At 37.5% G+C, this 24,394-nt stretch overlaps 1 protein-coding gene across 1 annotated transcript; it reads left to right on the top strand.

Annotated features, from left to right (window-relative positions):
• Window positions 1–546: 546 nt before the first annotated feature.
• LOC115928144 (cytochrome b-245 heavy chain-like) lies at window positions 547–21,693 on the top strand. Its single transcript, XM_030994933.1, has 14 exons — window positions 547–943; window positions 6,510–6,605; window positions 8,184–8,303; window positions 9,081–9,329; window positions 9,836–9,954; window positions 10,422–10,502; window positions 11,078–11,204; window positions 12,170–12,262; window positions 12,738–12,872; window positions 13,566–13,684; window positions 16,874–16,993; window positions 17,583–17,775; window positions 18,470–18,594; window positions 19,256–21,693. The coding sequence occupies exons 1-14, from the start codon at window positions 899–901 to the stop codon at window positions 19,380–19,382; spliced, it is 1,749 nt and encodes a 582-aa protein (XP_030850793.1). The 5' UTR covers window positions 547–898; the 3' UTR covers window positions 19,383–21,693.
• Window positions 21,694–24,394: the final 2,701 nt, after the last annotated feature.

The raw sequence follows: 24,394 nt of genomic DNA, 5'->3' as shown, positions 1-24,394 counted from the left end.
AATCTGAATATAACAGAGAAAATATTAAAGATGGTTTTTCAATATTATACGAGAAGTGAAAAAGCTTGTGCGCATCCCGGCGAAATTAAACATTAACTCTCAAAGAATTTACTGATGATGTCTAATCCAAACTAATATTTCGACCAAATTCCAGTTTCCTGATAAATGAGTATGACATTGATGGTGATTTTGAGTGCTCACGACCATGTGAAACTGAGAAAGACAAAACGATAAGTACTTATAATTGGACCCTTGAATAAAGGAAGACTATTTAAAGTAACCTCAAAGTCGTAGATCTAGAGCTGACGCGTCGGTGCAATGACAACATATACAATTTTAGGTCATGTCCTCTCATAACATGTACACGTGCGGAACTCTCATATGAGTCAAAGTTCTCGGTAAACAATCCAAAATGATAAACTAATTTCCTTTCCGAGTACGACCCAAACTGCGGAAAAGGCGTTTTTAATTTGTTGGAACCATTTTCAGTGCTGGTGAGCCAACACCGCTAATGACATACACGATTGAGTTCATATACCTTTACCCATTGGCATACGGTGGATTCGTGTATACACTTTGTATTGCTACATGCAGCTAGAGTCTAGAGACGAGATAGACTTATTTTGTCGAAGAGCTCTGTAATTTTGATCCAACTTCTTTCAGACCTTAGACCCGGACACAGCTGAGTGTGTTTGGAGGATTCCTAAGTCCTAAGCTATTGCAGGCAGGTGACTTGGCTATTGTGATTGTCATTCGGGGTAGCGACTACACACGGAAATAACATTGCCGGTTTCTCATCAGATCAAATCTGTCATTTAGGACTAGGCCTCCGATCTTGGAATACATACCTCTCTTCCTCTCCCTCTCTCTCTTGTCGGAGTCAAGAGTATCGTCAAACATGGGTGATAAGTTTTTGAACGAGGGGCTGAAATATTTCTTTCTGGTAAGTTATGAAATAGCTTTGATTTTTATTTGTTGGTGAACTTCAAAGATATATTCAGTGGACTTGGTGGACTTGGTGGTAGAAACAGGCTTCTTTAAGTCACCGTATTTTAATGGCTGGTGTTAAGGTCGATTTTGATGAGGATTCTTCTAAAAGAGATAATCGCGTTGATGGGTATTACAATAAGAGTATACGCGTAACAAGTTTTGAAGAGTTTAGATAATAGTTCTGAAATATAAACTATTCACCAAGATATTTGAGCCATATGTGTTTGTGTTTCTCAATGAAATATGTAGCATACGGTTTTTATACTAGAATTCAAAACTTGACATGGAATAGATCAGGGGCAGATAATTTATGTCACAACTGACATAATGAACGATGTTAGTTTGCGATTCCTGAAAGATAAACCACACTTCATTCCAATTTGAAAAATATAGTTTCATTTACACTAAAGCTATGTACAGTATGATTCATTATGAAAAAGATTATAAACGAGTAGTTTTTCAAATGGATGGCGTCAAGCAGTAATTAGTGCATTCCACACCAAATATAGCATGGAGGCCTGTCAGTTTTACATTGCCTGATAAACATACAGATAAACATACGTTCCGGGATGAAACTTTTTTCTGGCATTGTTAAATATAATGTACGCTCGTTAAAGAGAACTGAGTTCAATAACATGATAAATGTACTCCAAAATCAATATAAATGCATGGATGATCTGCATAAAGGAAATGTACACACATTCAATTTTTTCTTTATAAACTCCCACGGAAGACGTGTTTTTGTTCCCAAGCCGCGGCTTACACAATGCTACCAATTACCATGTTCCACTGACCCGAAAAGCGTTCCAAAATTATCACCGTAATAAATTCCTATCTCCTATTCAACAATAGCCAAGTAGGGCCAAACTAAAGTCAGTTTTACTCAATAACAGAAGTACCCTTGATTTCCAGGCTCTTCTGAGTTTTAAAGCATGTAAGGTGCAAATCTCTGCAACCGTATCACACTAGTTGTTTTTTCTCTTTATGCATCGTTGTATTAAGTGGTTATTAGACATGTTTATTAGTTGTGGCTAAGCGAACAATATTTTGCCTCATCGTCGAAAACTTCAGTTTTTTTTAAAGTAGGTCTACTTAAACATGTCGCACCTGGAAGAAAACTACCAAAAAAAGACGATATAAGTAGAAAAGGAATTGGGCACTTTGGGCAGCAAGCTAGATCAACATGACATAAAGTGAAAATAGCAAAAGAGAGTGAATTAATGCAGACACCAGCTTGCATGGATTGAAGTTTTAGATCTATTATCGATCAAGAGTGCACCAGAATGGCAGGAGATAGAGTGAAATGGAGAGATGTTGCAATCAACCTCCGAACCGGGAGAAGATACTCAGATAGATAGATAGATAGAGATAGATAGATCGATCAAAAGTGGTAAAGAATATCCATGTATCTGATATGTTTTCATCAGTGTAATATAAGGAGGTGGAAGCGGTGGTTAGTTTTTGATAATAGCTTCATTGATTTTTAGATGTAATATCCCACAATTCCACCACAATATGACCCACCATGATAGCGGTGTAAAAATCAGTTCGGTGCACTCTCGGCTTGTGAATACAGTATAGTATGTATGGAGCTAAAAACACTCAGTGGTATATTTATGAGACTAAATTGAGGTGAAAAGTCCTCTGGTTCTTTGTTTTGTGGATTTGTTCAACTCTCTTTTGTCCTGTGACGGATAACAATCGCCCCTGATGTCTAGTTTCCTGCTTGGCTGGGCCTTATTTCCTGCTCCTCGATCGACGGGAGGAAAGGTCCTATCTATGGACAATGCATGACGGCAGTCCTGGTGATGAGCACGTTATTATACAAGACCAGTGATTACGTAATCAGACAATTCGTCATTGATGAGAAAAATCAAGGTCTCCCTTTTATGTCAGTGCCTTGATCGCATTTTGACAGCCGTTTGAAAGGGGGAGGGGGGTTCTTTCAGAAGATTGGTTTCGAAAATTGATCAGAAAGAGATAATAGAAAAGAAGAGAGAGAGAGAGAGAGAGAGGGGATGTTTATATATAAAGAGAGATAGAGAGAGGATATATATATATATATATATATAGAGAGAGAGAGAGAGATAGGATAGATATCGAGAAGAGAGAAATAAATAGGCAATGCCTAGAGAGAAGGTGGAATAAGAAGTAGGCCTACATTGGTTTACAAACTCAACACCCCACAGTAAGCCATGTCAGTAAATACATTTTCAATTTGAAACTTCCCTATAACCCACCTTTTTAAGAAACGTTTTCCCCCCATTCGTCCTAAATTTCCCTTCCTAATCCCAAACAGGACGAAAAAAAGGAAAGAATAACATGTTAAACATTTGACTTTACACCCGACATGACAAAGCAATGAAATATTGACACAGTCAACTGATTGTTTGTTCAAACACAAGGGAAATGTTGTTCTCTGGATAATGAACCATTTTTGTTGTAATTTGACCTTGTTCCGTGGGAGCGCCGCGATGATGATTGTTTAAATTACTCATGCTGCACATACATGAACGTTGTATCCTTCATAAGGAAAATGTAATATTATCATTACTATTTTTATTATTATCATTATTATTATTATCATTATTATCTTAATTATTATTATCTTTATCATAATTGATATTATGATCATCATAATTGTTATCATCGTTAGCAATATTATCGTTGTTTTAACTTTCGGCTACAAAGTAACGGCAACGCAAAGGGAAACGGAAATACGGGGAATGATAGGAGGAAGTTTAATTGTATTTATTTTTCCAGTTATGACGATCCATTGTCTGAGTAAAGTTTATTGTAATGTCGTGCATGTCATGAACAAACAACAAAAAGAGCTAAGTAAATACATTACATGTAAAGAGAAATAAATGAAAAGAACAATCTCTAAGATCGTCAAATAAAATTGTATGTTTAAACCATAATATACAAATTCATCTTATACTAGCGTACAACGGGTGAAGGTGTTAGCATCAATAAAGTTACAACGTACCCAGTGACCTGAAACATTGTGACCTGAAACAATAACACAATTTACAAAAATCATTTACTGACTGAAAACGACTATTGGTGTATGTCGATATACTTATAATTGCACAGTCATGGGACTTGTGTAATCTGAATTGCGTGGGTTTGCCCAATAATTTAGTCTAAATTTATCAACTATAATACGAATCAGAATCCCATGTATAATATGTAGTTGGCTTTGAAGAAACAAAATCCGGATGAAACTAATGAGGAAATTTGTGGAATCATCGCGATTCTGTTACTGTATAAACTTGATAAACGAAAGCCAGGGTTTCCTTTCTAGCGAGGAAGTTCAAAGTACCTATTTAGGTATTGACTTTATAAAAAAAAGAAAAAAAAAAAAAAGATTATCATTAGGTATGTTTACGGCACCTTATCCTGTCAGGTTTACTTTCACAAGCCACTCAGACTTGTAGACACAGTCTGGGGACATGGCGACTCAAAGGCACTACTGAAAAAACAGAAGCAGAACAAAGAGGATGTTTCGGATGTATGTTTAAGTTGTGCCTAAACATATCGCATACATAATTGAGCATCGATTTCATTATGTTTCAAGAAAATTAATGTTTCTACCGACTGTTTTTTTTTCTTTTTTCACGTCCGGTGATATTGTCACTCATATTACTTTGGATCGGATAATACTTTTTATATTGAAAGCGAAAACGAAATAAAAACATAGAAAATCTCTAGAATATGGTCTTTGGAGCATATATTTAGTTTTTTCCTCCAATGTCTGAACGGGAAATCAAAATCAGATTCAAGCTCTATTCATATATATAGTTGATCAAAAATAGTAGTTGTAGAAGTTGATCAAAAATAAATTATGAAAAGTAGATATCTGTACCGTCTACATAATTGTATAGGTTCTATTATTATCTTGGGTTCTGAACACAGCTGGAGGGGGAAAGAGGGGGAGGGGGAGGCTTCTGCGCATGCCTTGAGTTAGCGCCCCATAGTTATTTTAGACAGTTAGGGGTAGTTTTTTAATTTTCAATTCCATTCCTACTTGTGATGCTGGTTGCAGATCAGAATTATTTAGCATTGTGTGCATTATTTAACAGTTACAAACAAAAAACATTCCGGTAAAATAACTTTAGCAGTCACTGTATGTTGCTGAAAGAAACTTCTTTGACCATTATACTAAATCGATTAAATCTATTCGAAGAATGGGACATTGCATTATCTGTAAATCACAATTTCTTTTGCTCGCGTCTTCACCACACTTTACACCCTTTTTTGCAGACTATTTTCTCCTGCATCCTGTTTATGTCATCGGAAGACGATAGACCAATTTTCATTGTTATTTCCACGAAAATAATCGATATCACTTCATTGTCATCCTGTGGGAATACAACGTTTCGAGTACCGGACTTCATTTTAGTCGTGTCATTGCCGGCGTACGTGACAGAATAAGATGTTTGTCTTCAGATGATTAATGTCTCTGATTTGTAGTACATAATTATACAAAGGGGTTTTCACATTATTTCGTGTCAAATTCTTTAGAATATTGTTTTGATTTACGTGTCTGTTTAAATGTGTCTAATGAAGCCGTTGGAACTTTGCTTGTCAGTTGCACAATTAAAAAGAGTTAGAACGTGACATTTTTCTGTTAAAATAAGTAATGATACAGTACTCTATAGCACACAAAGGTTTTCATGTTAAGTGTTAAACGTCTACCTTTTTGTGGTGTTGGTGGTGTTGAGGGGGAGGTGCGGGTGCCATTACACCCATGTACCTCCATTTCCAGTTGAATGAATGAAACTTGAAATCGATTGAACCTGATGTTAATAATTATATTCTCTGTAAAATCATTGAGAATCATTATCCAATATGCCTCCATCCCTCCCCTTTCTCCTCTACCTACATGTATAATATCTTCTTTACTGCTCTCAATTTCCTCAGCTTGACTATCCATGTCAATCAAGTAAATGCATGAAATAATTATATTTATACCAGGAGCGATTTTAGAAGAATAATGGGGTTCTTACTTTCATTTTCTAATTGTGCCTGGCAATTTTATTTTGTGTTAGGGGGGGGGGGGTGGGGGTGGGATTAAGTCTACCCCTCCCCAAAAGATTGCTACCTATTTTTGTAGACAATTTGTTTTGATTTGCTGGTGTTTCGAACACAGGAAGCGCTTTGAGGATTTTGCGCGGCCTACATTACAATACATTTTCTGTGAGGGATATATAGTAATGATATTCATGTATATATAGATTTTATAATTCTATCAATACAGTGTACACATTGATTAAGTAGTTAAAGGCTATATTTTCTGTTCTGTCCGTGGACTTTGTTTTGGAAATGTTATGACCTGGTCAGTTGTCTATGACCAGATGTTATTGATCAAGGTGTCAAATTAAAGAAAGATGATAAGCCATCATAATAATTATGAGTAGCTTTGACTAGTAGTTAATATCACTAATCATCCACCCCCCCTCTCTCTCTCTCTCTCTCTCTCTCTCTCCCTCTCTCTCTCACTTTTTCTCCCATAGCTGCTATGGCTGGCTGCAAACGTTGCATACTGGGTGGTAACGTTTCTTGTATACGAGCAAGGACCACAGTACTTCTACATCAGGCGTATCACCGGGGTAAGATTGACTTTTGCTTCTTATTTGCATCTATAATTATGAGACAGATCTGATTTATTTAATTTTTTAACAATTTAAATTTGCATCTATAATTATGAGACAGATCTGAGTTATTCAACTATTTAACTTTGCATCGATAATTATAAGACAGAGTTATTTAACTTGTTAACTATTTAACTTTGCATCTATAATTATGAGACAGATCTGAGTTATTTAACTTTTTAACTTTGCATCTATAATTATGAGACAGATCTGAGTAACAATTAACTTCTTGAGGGCCATCGATCTAACCTTGTTAGTTAATCTTTTTCTTCTTCTGAAAATCAACATAATAAGTCAAGCAGATTCATAAAGGGTGATACAAATATGGCCATATATGTACCGGTGCATGATGTAGATGTAATATTTTTAATGAAGAAATGAATAGCAGTGAAGGGATTTTTTAAATCATCGAATCGGCGTACGTTTTCCATTTCAGTAAAAACAAACAATCATCATCAATGATGCAATCAGTATAGAATTATAAAAAGTACAACATTCAGATATAAAGACATTGGAAGCGATATTTGAATCAGTAACAGGAACAAGGAAATAAAAAATAAGAATAGAAACATTGTTGAGACGTTAGGTGCTTCAAGTCAAGTTGGACAAAATAAAGAGAAAGATTAACGAGGCATTGAACAATTTCCTTGCCTTTTTTAATTGGAGTCAAGTGAATACATTTATAACAATTAATGTTTATTTGTATATCTCTTATTGATTAATGTTTATTTGTAGATCTCTCATTGATTAATGTGTATTTGTATATCTCTCATTGATTAATGTTTATTTGTACATCTCTCATCGTTTAATGTTTATTTTCTATATCTCTTATTGATTAATGTTTATTTGTATATCTCTCATTGATTAATGTTGATTTGTACATCTCTCATTGATTAATGTTTATTTGTATATCTCTCATTGATTAATGTTTATTTGTATATCTCTCATTGATTAATGTTTATTTGTATATCTCTCATTGATTAATGTTTATTTGTACATCTCTTATTGATTAATGTTTATTTGTAGATCTCTTATTGATTAATGTTTATTTGTAGATCTCTTGTTGATTAATGTTTATTTGTAGATCTCTTGTTGATTAATGTTTATTTGTACATCTCTCATTGATTAATGTTTATTTGTACATCTCTCATTGATTAATGTTGATTTGTACATCTCTCATTGATTAATGTTTATTTGTATATCTCTCATTGATTAATGTTGATTTGTACATCTCTCATTGATTAATGTTGATTTGTACATCTCTCATTGATTAATGTTTATTTGTATATCTCTCATTGATTAATGTTTATTTGTATATCTCTCATTGATTAATGTTGATTTGTACATCTCTCATTGATTAATGTTTATTTGTATATCTCTCATTGATTAATGTTGATTTGTACATCTCTCATTGATTAATGTTTATTTGTATATCTCTCATTGATTAATGTTTATTTGTATATCTCTCATTGATTAATGTTTATTTGTACATCTCTTATTGATTAATGTTTATTTTTTATAACTTTTATTGATTAGGTTGGTCTCTCAATTGCAAAGGCATCAGGAGCAACGTTAAACCTGAACAGTATGATCATCTTACTACCTATCTGTCGTAATCTTATCTCTTTCTTCAGAGGATCATGTGCTACCAACACGGTAAGTTTGGAGTTAACCCATTGCTTACTGGAACCTGGTGGTCCCTGTGTTAAGTCTATGGTGAATTAGATGATTCAGTAGTCAAGGGCTTAATGAGAGGCATAAAAACAACTCAGTGGTGGATCCAACCAACAGCCGAACAATCTCAGCTATACCATACACAACAGAAAGGGAAAAGTAAATGTAAACTTCATATTGGCCTGTAAGAGAGTTTTGAGATAGTTTAACCAGTCTAGTAGGTCCATGGTTTAACGCTTCTGAAAATAAGGGAACAGCGTTTTGTGATGTTGTTGTTCCTGCTTGCGAGCTCATCATGCAAAAATATATATCGATGGATGACACCTACTCTGATTTACCCCTTTTATCTGCTATGAACTCTTTTGACAATAATCCTCATACTCGGCCATGAAATAGGTATAATAATATGGTTAATTATATAGCGCCGGTATCCGTCAGGCTCTGACGCTCATGGCGCTTTACACATATTACCCTGGTCGTAGCCAAGCTGCCAAAGTAACTACCGCAAAGCATATCAGGTACCCATTTACACCTGGGTGGAGAATGACAAATGTAGTTTAACGTCTTGCCAAAGGACATTAATGCCGCGGCGGGACTTGAACCCCGTACCTTGTGATCTGCAGTCGGGTGACCACTAGTTCACTTATCCACTAGACCATTTATGACAATGTTTTTCTTAACTTCTTGAGAAAACAACAACAACAACAACAACAACAACAATCCCATTTATGAGACACCATTTCGACATGTCATTCACAGCTTTGTAGGCGGAGTGTCCGACGTCAGCTTGACAAGAACCTGACCTTTCACAAGACGGTGGCCTACATGATCGTCATCTGGACGATCGTTCACGTGGTCGCCCACGCCTTCAACTTCCGAAACCTCTACAACCACTACCTCTGTGTGACCACGAACAATGATGACTTATGCGATGGCATCTCTGCAATCGGTCGCAAGTTCACAGTTAAACCCGAGGACAATTGGTTGAATCCTATCCAAGGCGCTAAGGTTGGTTTTGATTTTATTGACAGGATTCTCCCTTCTTGAGCTACATCCATTCTACTTATAATATTTCCACCATGACATGGATGAATATACCAGAATAGTAAACAGAAATTAATAGCAATTGACATCGGCATGAAAATAAAATATAATCGTAATTCTTTCAATTTCAGTTTCTATTTATTATCCCGGACACTTCGCTACTGGAACATGTAGAATATAGTTATACCATGGAGCTGTGTTACATTATGGATGTGGGAAAAAATAAGAAAAGAAAAGGTATTTCACTTTTCAAACGCTTCAGAAAGTTTCTGGTAAGGATTGTTCAAATTAAGCTCTGTGTAATTAGAAATATTTTCACCAGTTTTTCCCACTATTTTCTTAAGCTGTAAATTTGTCTGAAGCGTAGAAGCTTTAAGAAGAATTTGGTAATCATAAATAATGAAATAAATCGATCGATTATTGAACATATTTCATCCGTTTCTTACGTCCCCTTTCCCCTTGATCCATAGAACCTTCCGGCAGGACTTGGTCTAATTGAGCAGGCCCTGATCCCAATCGCTGGATGGTCTGGAGCTGTTCTCACCTTAGTCCTTATACTCATGTTCTCTTCTGCTACAGAATTCATCAGGTCAGAATTAGCGATTTATTTCAATACATTTCAATCAATTTAATGCTATTCGGTTCAATTTGTTTTGTGTTATACCATTAAGTTCATTGGATCTCACTAATAATCGCCGTCTTATGTCCCTTTGCACTACCGTATTCATCAAATTATTGCATTTGATTTAAAAAAAAATATATTATAACATATCAAATTCAATTTCATTCATTTTTACATAGGTTATTGATTCATTAGGTTGAGGTCAATGAAATCAATTTTTTTTTACAGTCAATATGTTTTAATTTAAACCGATTAAATTCTTTATTCAGATCTGAAATATAAATTAAGATCATTAAAACTTTTCTCTTCCTTAATAAATGAAAGTAACTGGGCCTAACCTAAAATGAAGGCCATTGGGACAAACTACACATTCGGTCTTAAATTCACAAATTAAATCTTGTAAATCTATATAATTATCTTGCTCCTCATTTTAGGCGTTCTTATTTCGAGACCTTCTGGATCACCCATCACCTCTTCATCGTCTACTTCGCCATGTTGCTTGCCCATGGTGTCGGGTAAGTTGGATATGCCTTTACCCAGGCGCGTACGCAGGGGTGGGGGGGGGAGGGGGGGAGGGGGGTTAACCCCCCTTGAGTTTTTTTTTATAATGTTTTGTGTATGTTTTTGGGAACCCCCCCCCCCCCTTTTGAGTTTTTTTATTTATTTTTTTTTTTAAATAATTTTTTTTTTTTAATTAAAAAAATTATGCCAATGGCTGACCTAAAAAAGTGACCCTACCCCCCCCCCAACGAAACAAAAATGTCAAATTTTCAAATTCCGAGACCCCCCCCCCCCCCCACCTCGCTTATTCATATAAAAATGCAAGCAAATATATAAAAAGGGTATAAATAGTTTAAACAAAGTCAAAGAAACTGTAGATTCTATTAAATAAATGATGATGATAGATTTAAAAAAGAAAGGAAAACGCAGGTCACAAACATTACATTGATTCAGAATCGATTTGCAGGCAAAGTTTCATACCATACTCGATACGAGAAGTCCATCACAAAAACATTATCATGTGATGCTTCTTTTTAATCCTTATCTCTCTTCATTACAAAATGCAATGGTTTTTCTTTCGATCTCCCAGAGGCATCATCCGATCTCAGACGAACCTCGATCGTCATGACGTAGTATTCTGCTCTGAAAACCTTGATCTATGGGGTCCCACTTCTGAGGAGTGTGAGGATCCTGTATTCAAAGATGGATCAGCTGCAGTGAGTACCTCAATCATATCATTTCGCATTTTATAGTCTGTGGCGGATCCTTAGAGGAGGGTGGATGGATAATTCATATGTCCACGGCAAGTGTCCCAATCTTGCATACCTCAAGTACATATTAAAGGGGAAGTCCACCCTGATATTTAGTTGGTTTTAATAGAAGCCAAAAGATGAGAGAAACAGGTCAGTTAAAGTTTGAGCAAAAATCGATTAAAAATAAGTAAGTTATGAATTATTGAAGGTGCAATCAATCACATTGGCAACTCTCATTTGAGATCCACTCCAATTGCCCTGTACTCAAAAGTTTATATTTTCCCTTAAGAAAATGTTCAATCATACATTCACCCTAAATATAATTATTGCAAAAATGTAAACAACCCTTGTATGAAACAATTCTATTCCGTAATCAATAACTAGGAAAATGTAAGTTACGACATGTTCTCTACAGAGCAAATTTGAGAGGAGCTCGCAAAATACGTCACAGTGTTACCAATTAGTGTTTCACTGACGACGACTAAATTAATCACAACTTTCCTATTCTTAGTCGGATATTGCTGAAACTTACACTAATTTGTTTTTTTCTCTTTTTTCTGCTCTTATTAAAAACAAACTCAATATTAGGGTGGACTTCCTCATTAAGTCCACAGAGAAAATGTGCCCCTCGTCAGCACGAAACCTATTTTGTTTTGCTTCTTTGCTTGTTAAAGAATTTGGAGTACAAGAGTATCCCCAAAATGGCAGACGCCTTTTCCAAAATATCTTTCGCACGCGTGCCCCATTAACATAAAGTTGTTTTTCTTATTGTAAATCATTCAATCATTCACTCAACCAGTAACTTAGTCAATCAGTCAATCATTCAATAAATTAATCAATCAAGCAATTAATAAATTGATCATTTAGGAACTAAATGATCTGACCCTAATTATTAATCAACGAACCGATTTGTTAACCTTCCTTCGCAGAGTTATAAGTGGGTGAGTGGTCCGCTTTTCATCTACTTGCTTGAAAGGATGATTCGATTTTGGAGGAGCTGTCAGACCGTTACATTAACCAAGGTAACATTTTATGAATGTGTTATGGTACTTTTTGTGTTTTAATGCTCCTGAATAATCGATATTAATACTATTAACTAAAAAAGGGCCCTACACTTTCATAGCGGTAAAACACACGGTGATTGTTGTTAAATCTTATTTTATATCTAATTTCATGAATAGCTGAATCATAGAGAAAAAAAAACGAAAAAAATATCATATTTTGACTTGTACAAAAGAAAATGCAAAGGGGCAATGTTACGAAAAGAAGCAACAAAAATCAGCAACCCCCAATAATGATAATAAATTCATTAGCCTTTTATCTGGGTCTTATATTTGAAAGGTTATGAACAATTTTCTGTTATATAATTATTTTTTTGTTGGGGGGGGGGGGGGCACGGGCAGGCTGCCCCCCCCCCCCATTTCTTCCAGTGCATACCTTGCTATTCCATTGACTTTGAATACAAAATAACCTTCGAATTCTGGCTTTGAATTACAGGTTGTAAAGCATCAATCGAAGGTGATTGAGCTCCAGATGAAGAAGAAAGGATTCAAGATGGAGGCTGGTCAGTACATCTTTCTCAAATGTCCCTCCATCTCACACGTGCAGTGGCATCCATTTACTCTTACATCGGTGAGTGTCACACAGGATAGTTGCCAATTTGAACATTCCAATCAGTCAATTAGCCTTCTTGTATGCGAATGCAAGATTTCAACAATTCAAACCTAAACAAAACCTCAATACTCGCTTCTCATTATACATTTTCTCTAGACCAGCTATGTCATTTGTATTTACAGTTGTACTGAATTTAATTAATGGATTATTCTTTATTTTATTTTCATAAAATGTAACGTACAGTTTACCAATTCCATTTCACAATATAACAATAAAGGCGTAGGCGATGAGGGGGAGGGGGGGGGGGGAGGGGGAGGGCTGCAGCTTTCTGATTATTTTTTATTTTTTTATATTTTTATAAAATACTAGGTCGATCGTCAACTCATATTCGGGCAGCTACATGTTTAGTGAATGCCCGAATATGTTTATGTTTAATAAATATAACAAAGCCTTTTTTTTCTTCCAGAAACTGGAAAGTTGTGTTTTCGAGCAAATGGCGTCAGTCCCGACCCCTCACAACATTTCGCTCATACGCCTATGCATACAACCATATATCATCCTTATAAATAGTTAATTTGATAACTATTACAGCATTTTTCCCAAATTGTTAACCTTATAACAACATTTCTTGACGGTTTAATTTTATGAGGGTAGCTGGATGAAGGAAAAGGGTAATCTATTTTATAATGAAAGTTTATCGTTTGTCTTTAGGCTCCTGAAGACGATCATTTCAGTGTTCATATCCGTGTTGTTGGTGACTGGACCAGGGACCTGTTCAAAGCAATGGGAGCAGACAAACCAGAACAGCAATCTCAAGAAGAACTAGCCAGGTATTTTACAGAGAAATAAGAATAGTTAAAGCTATATAATAGTTAAGAACAAATTTCGTACTTCCCCTCATTTCGCCCAAAGATAGAGTCTCGTTCTTTCTTTCTACCCTTCTCTTCCCTTATTCTCCCTCTCCTTTTTTTCCATCGCCCTCTGCTCGCTCTCTCTCTCTCTCTTTCTTCCATCGCCCTCTTCTCGCTCTCTCTTTCTTCCATCGCCCTCTTCTCGCTCTCTTTTTCTTCCATCGCCCTCTTCTCGCTCTCTCTCTCTTTATTCCATCGCCCTCTTCTCGCTCTCTCTCTCTTTCTTCCATCGCCCTCTTCTCGCTCTCTTTTTCTTCCATCGCCCTCTTCTCGCTCTCTCTCTCTTTCTTCCATCGCCCTCTTCTCGCTCTCTTTTTCTTCCATCGCCCTCTTCTCGCTCTCTCTCTCTTTCTTCCATCGCCCTCTTCTCGCTCTCTCTTTCTTCCATCGCCCTCTTCTCGCTCTCTTTTTCTTCCATCGCCCTCTTCTCGCTCTCTCTCTCTTTCTTCCATCGCCCTCTTCTCGCTCTCTTTTTCTTCCATCGCCCTCTTCTCGCTCTCTCTCTCTTTCTTCCATCGCCCTCTTCTCGCTCTCTTTTTCTTCCATCGCCCTCTTCTCGCTCTCTCTCTCTTTCTTCCATCGCCCTCTTCTCGCTCTCTCTTTCTTCCATCGCCCTCTTCTCGCTCTCTTTTTCTTCCATCGCCCTCTTCTCGCTCTCTCTCTCTTTATTCCATCGCCCTCTTCTCGCTCTCTTTTTCTTCCATCGCCCTCTTCTCGCTCTCTCTCTCTTTCTTCCATCGCCCTCTTCTCGCTCTCTTTTTCTTCCATCGCCCTCTTCTCGCTCTCTCTCTCTTTCTTCCATCGCCCTCTTCTCGCTCTCTCTTTCTTCCATCGCCCTCTTCTCGCTCTCTTTTTCTTCCATCGCCCTCTTCTCGCTCTCTCTCTCTTTATTCCATCGCCCTCTTCTCGCTCTCTCTCTCTTTCTTCCATCGCCCTCTTCTCGCTCTCTCTTTCTTCCATCGCCCTCTTCTCGCTCTCTTTTTCTTCCATCGCCCTCTTCTCGCTCTCTCTCTCTTTCTTCCATCGCCCTCTTCTCGCTCTCTCTTTCTTCCATCGCCCTCTTCTCGCTCTCTTTTTCTTCCATCGCCCTCTTCTCGCTCTCTCTCTCTTTCTTCCATCGCCCTCTTCTCGCTCTCTTTTTCTTCCATCGCCCTCTTCTCGCTCTCTCTCTCTTTCTTCCATCGCCCTCTTCTCGCTCTCTCTTTCTTCCATCGCCCTCTTCTCGCTCTCTTTTTCTTCCATCGCCCTCTTCTCGCTCTCTCTCTCTTTCTTCCATCGCCCTCTTCTCGCTCTCTCTCTCTTTATTCCATCGCCCTCTTCTCGCTCTCTCTCTCTTTCTTCCATCGCCCTCTTCTCGCTCTCTTTTTCTTCCATCGCCCTCTTCTCGCTCTCTCTCTCTTTCTTCCATCGCCCTCTTCTCGCTCTCTTTTTCTTCCATCGCCCTCTTCTCGCTCTCTCTCTCTCTTTATTCCATCGCCCTCTTCTCGCTCTCTCTCTCTTTCTTCCATCGCCCTCTTCTCGCTCTTTATTCCATCGCCCTCTTCTCGCTCTCTCTCTCTTTCTTCCATCGCCCTCTTCTCGCTCTCTCTCTCTTTCTTCCATCGCCCTCTTCTCGCTCTTTATTCCATCGCCCTCTTCTCGCTCTCTCTCTCTTTCTTCCATCGCCCTCTTCTCGCTCTCTCTCTCTTTCTTCCATCGCCCTCTTCTCGCTCTTTATTCCATCGCCCTCTTCTCGCTCTCTCTCTCTTTCTTCCATCGCCCTCTTCTCGCTCTCTTTTTCTTCCATCGCCCTCTTCTCGCTCTCTCTCTCTTTCTTCCATCGCCCTCTTCTCGCTCTCTTTTTCTTCCATCGCCCTCTTCTCGCTCTCTCTCTCTTTCTTCCATCGCCCTCTTCTCGCTCTCTCTTTCTTCCATCGCCCTCTTCTCGCTCTCTTTTTCTTCCATCGCCCTCTTCTCGCTCTCTCTCTCTTTCTTCCATCGCCCTCTTCTCGCTCTCTCTTTCTTCCATCGCCCTCTTCTCGCTCTCTTTTTCTTCCATCGCCCTCTTCTCGCTCTCTCTCTCTTTCTTCCATCGCCCTCTTCTCGCTCTCTTTTTCTTCCATCGCCCTTTTCTCGCTCTCTCTCTCTTTCTTCCATCGCCCTCTTCTCGCTCTCTCTTTCTTCCATCGCCCTCTTCTCGCTCTCTTTTTCTTCCATCGCCCTCTTCTCGCTCTCTCTCTCTTTCTTCCATCGCCCTCTTCTCGCTCTCTCTCTCTTTATTCCATCGCCCTCTTCTCGCTCTCTCTCTCTTTCTTCCATCGCCCTCTTCTCGCTCTCTTTTTCTTCCATCGCCCTCTTCTCGCTCTCTCTCTCTTTCTTCCATCGCCCTCTTCTCGCTCTCTTTTTCTTCCATCGCCCTCTTCTCGCTCTCTCTCTCTCTTTATTCCATCGCCCTCTTCTCGCTCTCTCTCTCTTTCTTCCATCGCCCTCTTCTCGCTCTTTATTCCATCGCCCTCTTCTCGCTCTCTCTCTCTTTCTTCCATCGCCCTCTTCTCGCTCTTTATTCCATCGCCCTCTTCTCGCTCTCTCTCTCTTTCTTCCATCGCCCTCTTCTCGCTCTTTATTCCATCGCCCTCTTCTCGCTCTCTCTCTCTTTCTTCCATCGCCCTCTTCTCGCTCTCTCTCTCTTTCTTCCATCGCCCTCTTCTCGCTCTTTATTCCATCGCCCTCTTCTCGCTCTCTCTCTCTTTCTTCCATCGCCCTCTTCTCGCTCTTTATTCCATCGCCCTCTTCTCGCTCTCTTTTTCTTACATCGCCCTCTTCTCGCTCTCTCTTTCTTCTTCAATATCTCTCTACATATATACATGTATCTCTCATCATCTCTCATTCGCTACGTGTCTGTGATGCAACTGGCAGAGAAATCTAATTACAGTCGAACCTGTCTATAGCGACCGCCCAAGGGGAACAAAAATGGCCTTTGTAGACAGGTGGTCACTGAAGCAGGTTTGACTGTAATTAGGTAAGAGCGTGCACGATTGTTGTAACTGAGAGTCATTTAATGAGATTATTGACTTCTCGTTTGCTAATTTTTCCCTCCATATTTGTACATTATTAAATTCTTCTTCATAGAGTTGCGGTTGATGGTCCGTTTGGTACAGCTAGTATTGATATCTTCAAGTACGAGGTTGCTATCTGTGTAGGTGCTGGAATCGGCGTAACACCCTTCGCTTCCATCCTCAAATCTATCTGGTACGTTGTTTCTTCATTTTCTACAAAAAAAATCAACATTTTGTTCTTGCTCAGGTATTGGAAGAAAAAATACAAACAAACATTCGTCTACGACATGTTTTTATCTTTAAATACACATAAATGTCATTCTGGATTTAAAAAGATCTTATTTTTATTTATTTATTTTATTTATTATTTTGAAGGTGGGGGGGGGGGGGAGACATATTGGAGATCACTTCGTTTGGAGTGAAATCAACTTTCAAAATAGCCAGTGACACATGTAGTTGATTCCACTCTTAATAATATTAATCAAACCACTTCTTGGAGTTGATTTCTCAATAATTTTATATCAATTTCCCCAAAAGTGATCTCAAATGTTCACTCTTTTGAATTCAGAGAAATAACCATTACCACAATCATCATCATCGTTATAACAAGACTGTGAACAAAGTAATCAGGAATCAAATTTCAACTCTATAACGGGAAAGAGGCATGCCAAATGGTAAAATATTTTATATCGGACTTGTCAATGGTCAACGGAAAAAAGGAAGAAAAGGGATTGGGTAATTGGATACATGATGTTCATGACTTGTTATATCGCCCTCTACAGGCTGAAGAGTGTTAACAACAGCGCCTCTCTGAAGCTGAAGAAGGTGTACTTCTTCTGGATCTGTCCCGATACCAATGCCTTTGAGTGGTTCTCAACTCTTCTCGACTCCATTGACACTCACTTCACTGAACAGGGCAAACCTGACTTCCTGAAATACTACATCTATCTCTCCCGGGGCTGGAACAATACACAGGTAGGTCAAAGTTCACATCAGGACAATTACTCACGGACAAGGACAACTACCACAGACAACTACCCCCGGATAATTACCCTGACATCAATCCCCGTTAAATTGTCTCAATTGCTCTAAGAAAACTTCCTGGTGGGTGACTTTATCAAGCGTATGCTTTTCAAAACATCTTCGAAGAGACCTTTTGAAAAGAGTGAAAGTCCTTTCCCTGTACTTTAGGCATATAAGTGTAAACTTTAGGCATATAAGTGTAAAACTCAGGCGGATAGATATGAACGAAGAAGTTTGTTACACCCATTTTTGGAACAAAAGTGTTAATCACAATTTAGGCTATGTGCTTGACTTACGAGGATTATTACATTTTGGTCTTCAAATATTCAAAATGTGAAGAACGCATCTTTGAAAACAAAAACGAGAAAAAGACCAACGTTTCAGTATCTTAAAAGGACAACATTGATTTTAAATCAAATCCCATTCTCACATTATTCGATTTTAAAGGTCATTTTTTCCGCAGTACGAATTACTCTAAAATCATAACTATCATCAATAACTGTAGAAGTAAAAGAATTCCATGAGACTGCACCTATCATTATGATCTTGCTTCCCAAACATATTAGACTCATTTTCGATTTATGTACTTCTCAAGTTAAACAGCATCTTTAACATGTTAACTCATTACTTCATTTCTCTCTACCAGGCAAAGAACATTTACCTACAAGAGGAGCAAGAGATAGACGCCATCACCGGTCTAAGACAGAAAACCCACTATGGTCGTCCTAAGTGGGACTCCAACTTCAAGATGATTGCAGAGGAGAACCCAAGGTTAGTTATTTTATTATCAATAACCATGGCAACAGTTTCACAAGAAATTACAAACTGATGGATCACAATAACCAGGCGAATGTGTATATTACGATAATTGCATTATAAACCTGAGGTATTCATGGCAAAAGACAAGGCTGTTATCGCTATGGTATTCCTTTAAGATGATGATAGTATGATACAGAGAGAAAGTGTACTAATCCATTGATCTTCAAGCCCAAAACCTGTCAGGGGCGGTTCTAGCGTTTTGCTAAGGGGGTGGGGGGGGGGGGGGGAGGGTCGACCCAATGACGATGCAGAGCGGCGAGGCGATTATTTTGTATTTATCTATTTTTTGTTTTTGTTTGGGGGGTGACCCAATGACGATGCAGACACTGTGTGGGTCTGGACCACATGATGGCATTTTCTATGCACATCGCATTTTCACTTGGCAGCAAAATGGGGGGGGGGGGGGGGTGGTACACACCCATAACCCCCCCCCCCCCCCGCCTGTCACATCATGTATTGCTAACCAAATACTAAATGACATGTTTGGGTAAAAACTAGAGGAAGCACTTTTAAAACGTTCATGTGTTCGAATGTTTTTGCTTTACCTAATATCTTTTGATATTTATTTTTTTATTTTATCTATTTAATTATTCATTATTTCTTAATGTTCCAGGACGAGTATCGGTGTTTTCTTCTGCGGTCCTAAAGCCCTATCATCAGTACTCCATGAGAACGCAAATAAGTTTACCAGCTTGACTCCTGATGGCGCTAAGTTTTTCTACAACAAGGAAAACTTCTAAGCATCAAGAACCAATGGGCATTACGAATGTAGAACTTTTAGACACCATCAGCCAATGAGTGCTACAACAGGGAAACTTCTTAATACCACCAACCAATAAGCGCGACGACGCTATCAGCCAATCAACGCTCTGATTTGTTTTCCAGAACACCGTCAACCAATCAGCGTTACGACATGCAAACTTCTACACACTGTGAACCAATCAGCGCTGCGACTGATAAAAGTCTTTTATCAACGTCAACCAATAAGGGTCATACCTCGAGCACCTTCTACACATTGTATGAATAGGTGCACACTATATCCAACGTTATAATTATCATTTCTTTATCATTCCATTTTCATCATTATAACACAGACATCCCCCTAATCGAGACAATTTGTATAAACAGTCACTATACCATGTATTGTATTTGATTGTAGTTTTATTTCTACGAAATAGAAAAGGTGTCATATTTACAGATTGTGTACTAATATATCTTCAACCGCCATATTTACGCTTAGAATGCGTTGAAAAAGTTGAGGGGAAGAAGATAAGATGTGCATGAATGTGATCTTACTTCAAATACAGTAAAGCCATTTTGAGGTATAAATTAGAACAACGTTCATATCTCCTATAGAAATTGATATAAAATTATAAAGACCAAGGCATATCATTAATAAATTTGTATCGTAGAGCTCAAAGAAATGCAATTTTTTTTTATTTATGTCAAGCTAATAAATTGATATAAATCAATCTGGTGTGATTGAATATTTCAGCATTCCAAACTAAATGGGGCCACTGGGCTTCGAAAAAATGATCTGAAGGTATTTTCATACAATACCAAACTAATTAAAGTACTGTCATGTGTATTTCTCACTCTGATGTTTTTACTATATTGTAGATTAATACCTTGTATGAAACCATTTCGTATTTCAAAGTATAACTTTGCGAATGAAATGAATGACAGAACCCAAAGATAAAGTTTACGTAAAAACTTAAACTTCCTAGAAGTTACCGAGTCCTTTATAAATGACACGAAATGCGCATGATTACTAATCACTGTGGACTGTTAGCCATGGTTGTATAAATTGTCTTAGTGTGTTATGATATGAATGATATAATTATAGTTTCTATTTCCACACTTCAGCTGACGTGTGGGTATTTCATTTTTAATGCACAATGTTAATTTCTTTTTTAATTTGTACGTTGATTTCGTTTTCCATGTGTTATGTGTTAACTACAGCGATGAACAGCACACATCTATTGCTTAAGGACCTTATTTGATTTATTTCAAATAAATATCAGTCCTATTTCAACAATCGGTAGTCTTAGTATTTTCTAACTTTTACTTCCATTGACCAAAGCTCAATATTTGAAGTACTGAGTAGAAGCACTGGTGTTTTTATACTGTAATACTTTTTACATACATAATTATCATACTTCTATCGTAAAGTTTTTTAGTGACCTTATGTAAGATGTTGTATGCATTGATTTGTTGGTGGGTAAAAGGATAGATATAGAAAGGGATTCTATTTTCAAAAAAGTTCAGTTTTATCTTATTGCAAAAGTTTTGTTTATCTCGCTGTTCAAAACTGAAAAGTTGTACATATTATTATCAGCTTTAATTATAAGTGAACTCTGCTAGTACTTTGTAGTTGACCACCATATGTTGATAGAGATACCGAATCGTACTATTAAGTATGGTTGTTACCTCTAACAGGGATACTGTTTCTATATGATATGTCTTAGCCCCAGGGGCGGTCATCAGTGAAGAAAAACTGAGGGGGGGGGATCTTTTGTCAAGGGTAATTCAAAAGAGATGCCGGGAAACCGATCAAGATGCCACGCCCACTATCACCAACGGACCCTCGTCAGGGGAATCCCGAGGCCATCATCTATTTCATCATTTATAGCGTTAACACGTCACTTGCGCATGAAAGAATCAGAGGATTACCTTACATGGAATTCTCCTGAGGGGCGTTTCACAAAGATCTTAAGTTGAACTTATATCTAAGTTGGACTTAAAAATTATGGAAAGCCATTAGCATCTATGAAAATATTTTGTAAAAGTTATATTAAAAGGCATAAAATGTTGATTCAAATCATTCATTTTTTCTATTATGGATCTCAGTAGTATTTAAGTCCAACTTAGAGTTCAATTCGACTTGGGTTCTTTGTGAAACACCCCTCTGCTCAAACTGAAACCGTTTCAGCTTATCAGGGACTATATAGCTTGATGCGAAGTGATGTCAGCACATTACAAGTGTTTTATATTTGTATGGTAAAATGGATGAATAAATAGCACGATATGATTATTACTACATGCAATTGATATTTGACTCTGTTTGGTTTGTATTTGGCTTTTGAATTTTAACTAGCGACTAATGTGTGCATATTAATAATCTTATTCAATTTGTTAATTGAGTGAAGTTGTGTTAAAACAACAAGCCACTCCCGAATTCATTTGTAACTCATTACATAGAAATAGTTCACGGGCACTTGCTAATACATGATAGAGAACCTGAGAAAGAAAGGAAACAAGAAAGAGAGAGAGAGAGAGAGAGAGAGAGGGGGGGGGGAGGGGTGTAAGAAAGGGGGGAGGGGATAAGGTTATGAGGTACGAAGAGAATTGAATATTTCACGAACTGAAGAATACAGTAAGTGAGAGAGAAGAGAAAAGAGATGATTCCAAACAAGGGAAACAGATAAAGAAGAGAGAGGGAAAGAGAGATAGAGCAAAGGGGAGAATAAGGGGACGTACATGTAAGCATAGAGAGGGATAGAGAGATAGAGAGAGAGACAGAGACAGAGAGAGCGAGAGAGTAGTAGCGGGAGAGAAAAAGAGAGAAGCAGGGAGTGAAAGAAAAAGAAACAGAGAGAGAGATCGAGAGAGATTACAAATACGTTGATATAACTTTGTTTCAATATTACTTTATTAAAGCTAATACAAAGTTTTGGTATGCATGGGGTCATGAAGTTCGTTCAGATGAACATATTGTAAGCATAATTATGCGATCCTGTAATATTCAGTGATCGTTGTCGCGGTTGAAATCGAGTCTAAACGTATGAAATTGTTAATAATAAACTATGTTGTACAGCTCCCTCTCAAGGTCAAGATATTAATTAAGCTATAAAACAATGTTTTTTGACTAAAATCGACCGATTAGTTATTTCCGTTTGGAAATCATATATCATAACTACATATTCTGAGATTTTCATGGTCGCAGCTACCATTGAACGACCGTAGGCGCTATTTGAAAGTTATCAAAACTTACCGGGAGCACCGGATAATTTTTATATTCAATTTTTCTCGAAAGCAGAAGTAGTTTAGGGGCCAAATTTTCTAGTGCTTATAATACATCCACTGGAGTATCCAATTATATCAAAATTGTAAAGAATCATTATCCACCCAATTTCAAAATTTCCGAAAAATTTGTATTACCTTTAACAATAATGATTATAAACAAAGGAAGTATTAGTATACAAAAAATACACAGCGGTGAGGGCATTAGTAAGAGTCACCCACACAAGGTACCTTTGGAACAGTCTAACAGGCTTGTTTGGACTGTTTCGAAGCTATCTTGTGTGGGTAATTTTATTAATACCTAAACAAATTGAGGTGTATTATTTGTTTTATAAGATGATGTTTTATTTGTTTTATAAAATAATGTTTTATAACATGATTAGACTAATTACCGGTCATAAGCATTATTTTGATAATGACTGGTCATTATCAAAATTACGCGTTAGGCAAAATAAATGCCTGGTCACGTGTACGCTCTCAGCCAATCATTTGATCAGGATCCACATCATCATCATCATCATCGTCATCATCATCATCATCATATGTACAATTGTATATAATTATATATACTGCTATTGTCTGGCCAATTTTGAGAACTTCTTGTTGTCTCACAATTGTTACTGTAATGCCGTAGACAGTACAGCCAGCGACGTGCAGGGTGATGTATAGTTGTAGATGCATTGAGAGTTATGGGAGATCAGGTTGGATGATACATGGGCTAGCTGTAGTAGTAAGTAGGGTATAACCTGTCTTACTAGAGCACCTGTGAATGATGTTCTAGCTGGTCTTGTACCTTAAATTACTGGAGAACTGTGCAGCAAGACCAGGTTTTTTTTTTCGGTAGGGCTAGTTCGTAGTTTAAGGTGCTTGCTATGTGTCATTATGCCATTCTCTTCATGCTCATGCAAGCTCAACTGAACCATCACCCGAATAGATCTATAACATATGTCATTTGGGATTGAACATTTAACTATAGTATTTGCCAAATGATAAACAATAACGGTCATATTCCTGAAGATCTGAAAAAGATGAGTGCGCAAGTGCGTTTACTCCATGTCAAAGTAATATGGATCAATGCCAACAGATGATATTACATGAATGCGAAATGGATATGTAGAATTTAGAAACAATATAAAAATTATGTGACTGTTGTCTAAATAACATCATTAAGAAAACAAACATATTTTATTTAAACTCTTTATTCATACAAATGCTGTTGAACAAGTATGAATTAAGCATAACAAAATGAAACAGGAACGAGAAGGATGATAAGAAGCGGGAGGAGAAGAAAAGGGAGAAGAGAAAGGACAGAAAGAATTAAAAGAAGAAGAAGAAGAAGAAGAAGAAGAAGAAGAAGAAGAAGAAGAAGAAGGAAAATATTGAGAGAGGAGCATTAGGAAGGAAGAAAAAAAAGAGGGAAAAAAGGGCAACAGGAGAGAGAGAAGAGAAAGAAGGAAAATAGGTGAAGAAAAAGAAGAGAGAGAAGGAGAAAAAGAGGAGGGAATAGGAAGAAAGTGAGGAAGGAGGAGAAGAAGAAGCGAATATATTATTCTGCGACGTATACGAGGAGATAAAAAGAGATACTCAGCCTAAAAAAATAAGAAACTGTGCTGATAACCTATTTACGTTATCTATGAATGAATTTGATTTTTATTTTGTATCGAGTTTCTCACTCTCGCCACTCTCTCTATCTCTCTCTCTCTTTTTCTCTCTCTCTTTCTCTCTCTCC

The sequence above is a fragment of the Strongylocentrotus purpuratus genome, unplaced genomic scaffold, assembly GCF_000002235.5.
Source record: "Strongylocentrotus purpuratus isolate Spur 01 unplaced genomic scaffold, Spur_5.0 spur5_scaffold_21, whole genome shotgun sequence".
In the NCBI taxonomy this organism is placed as follows: domain Eukaryota; kingdom Metazoa; phylum Echinodermata; class Echinoidea; order Camarodonta; family Strongylocentrotidae; genus Strongylocentrotus; species Strongylocentrotus purpuratus.
This window is presented reverse-complemented; position numbering and strand designations above follow the sequence as displayed.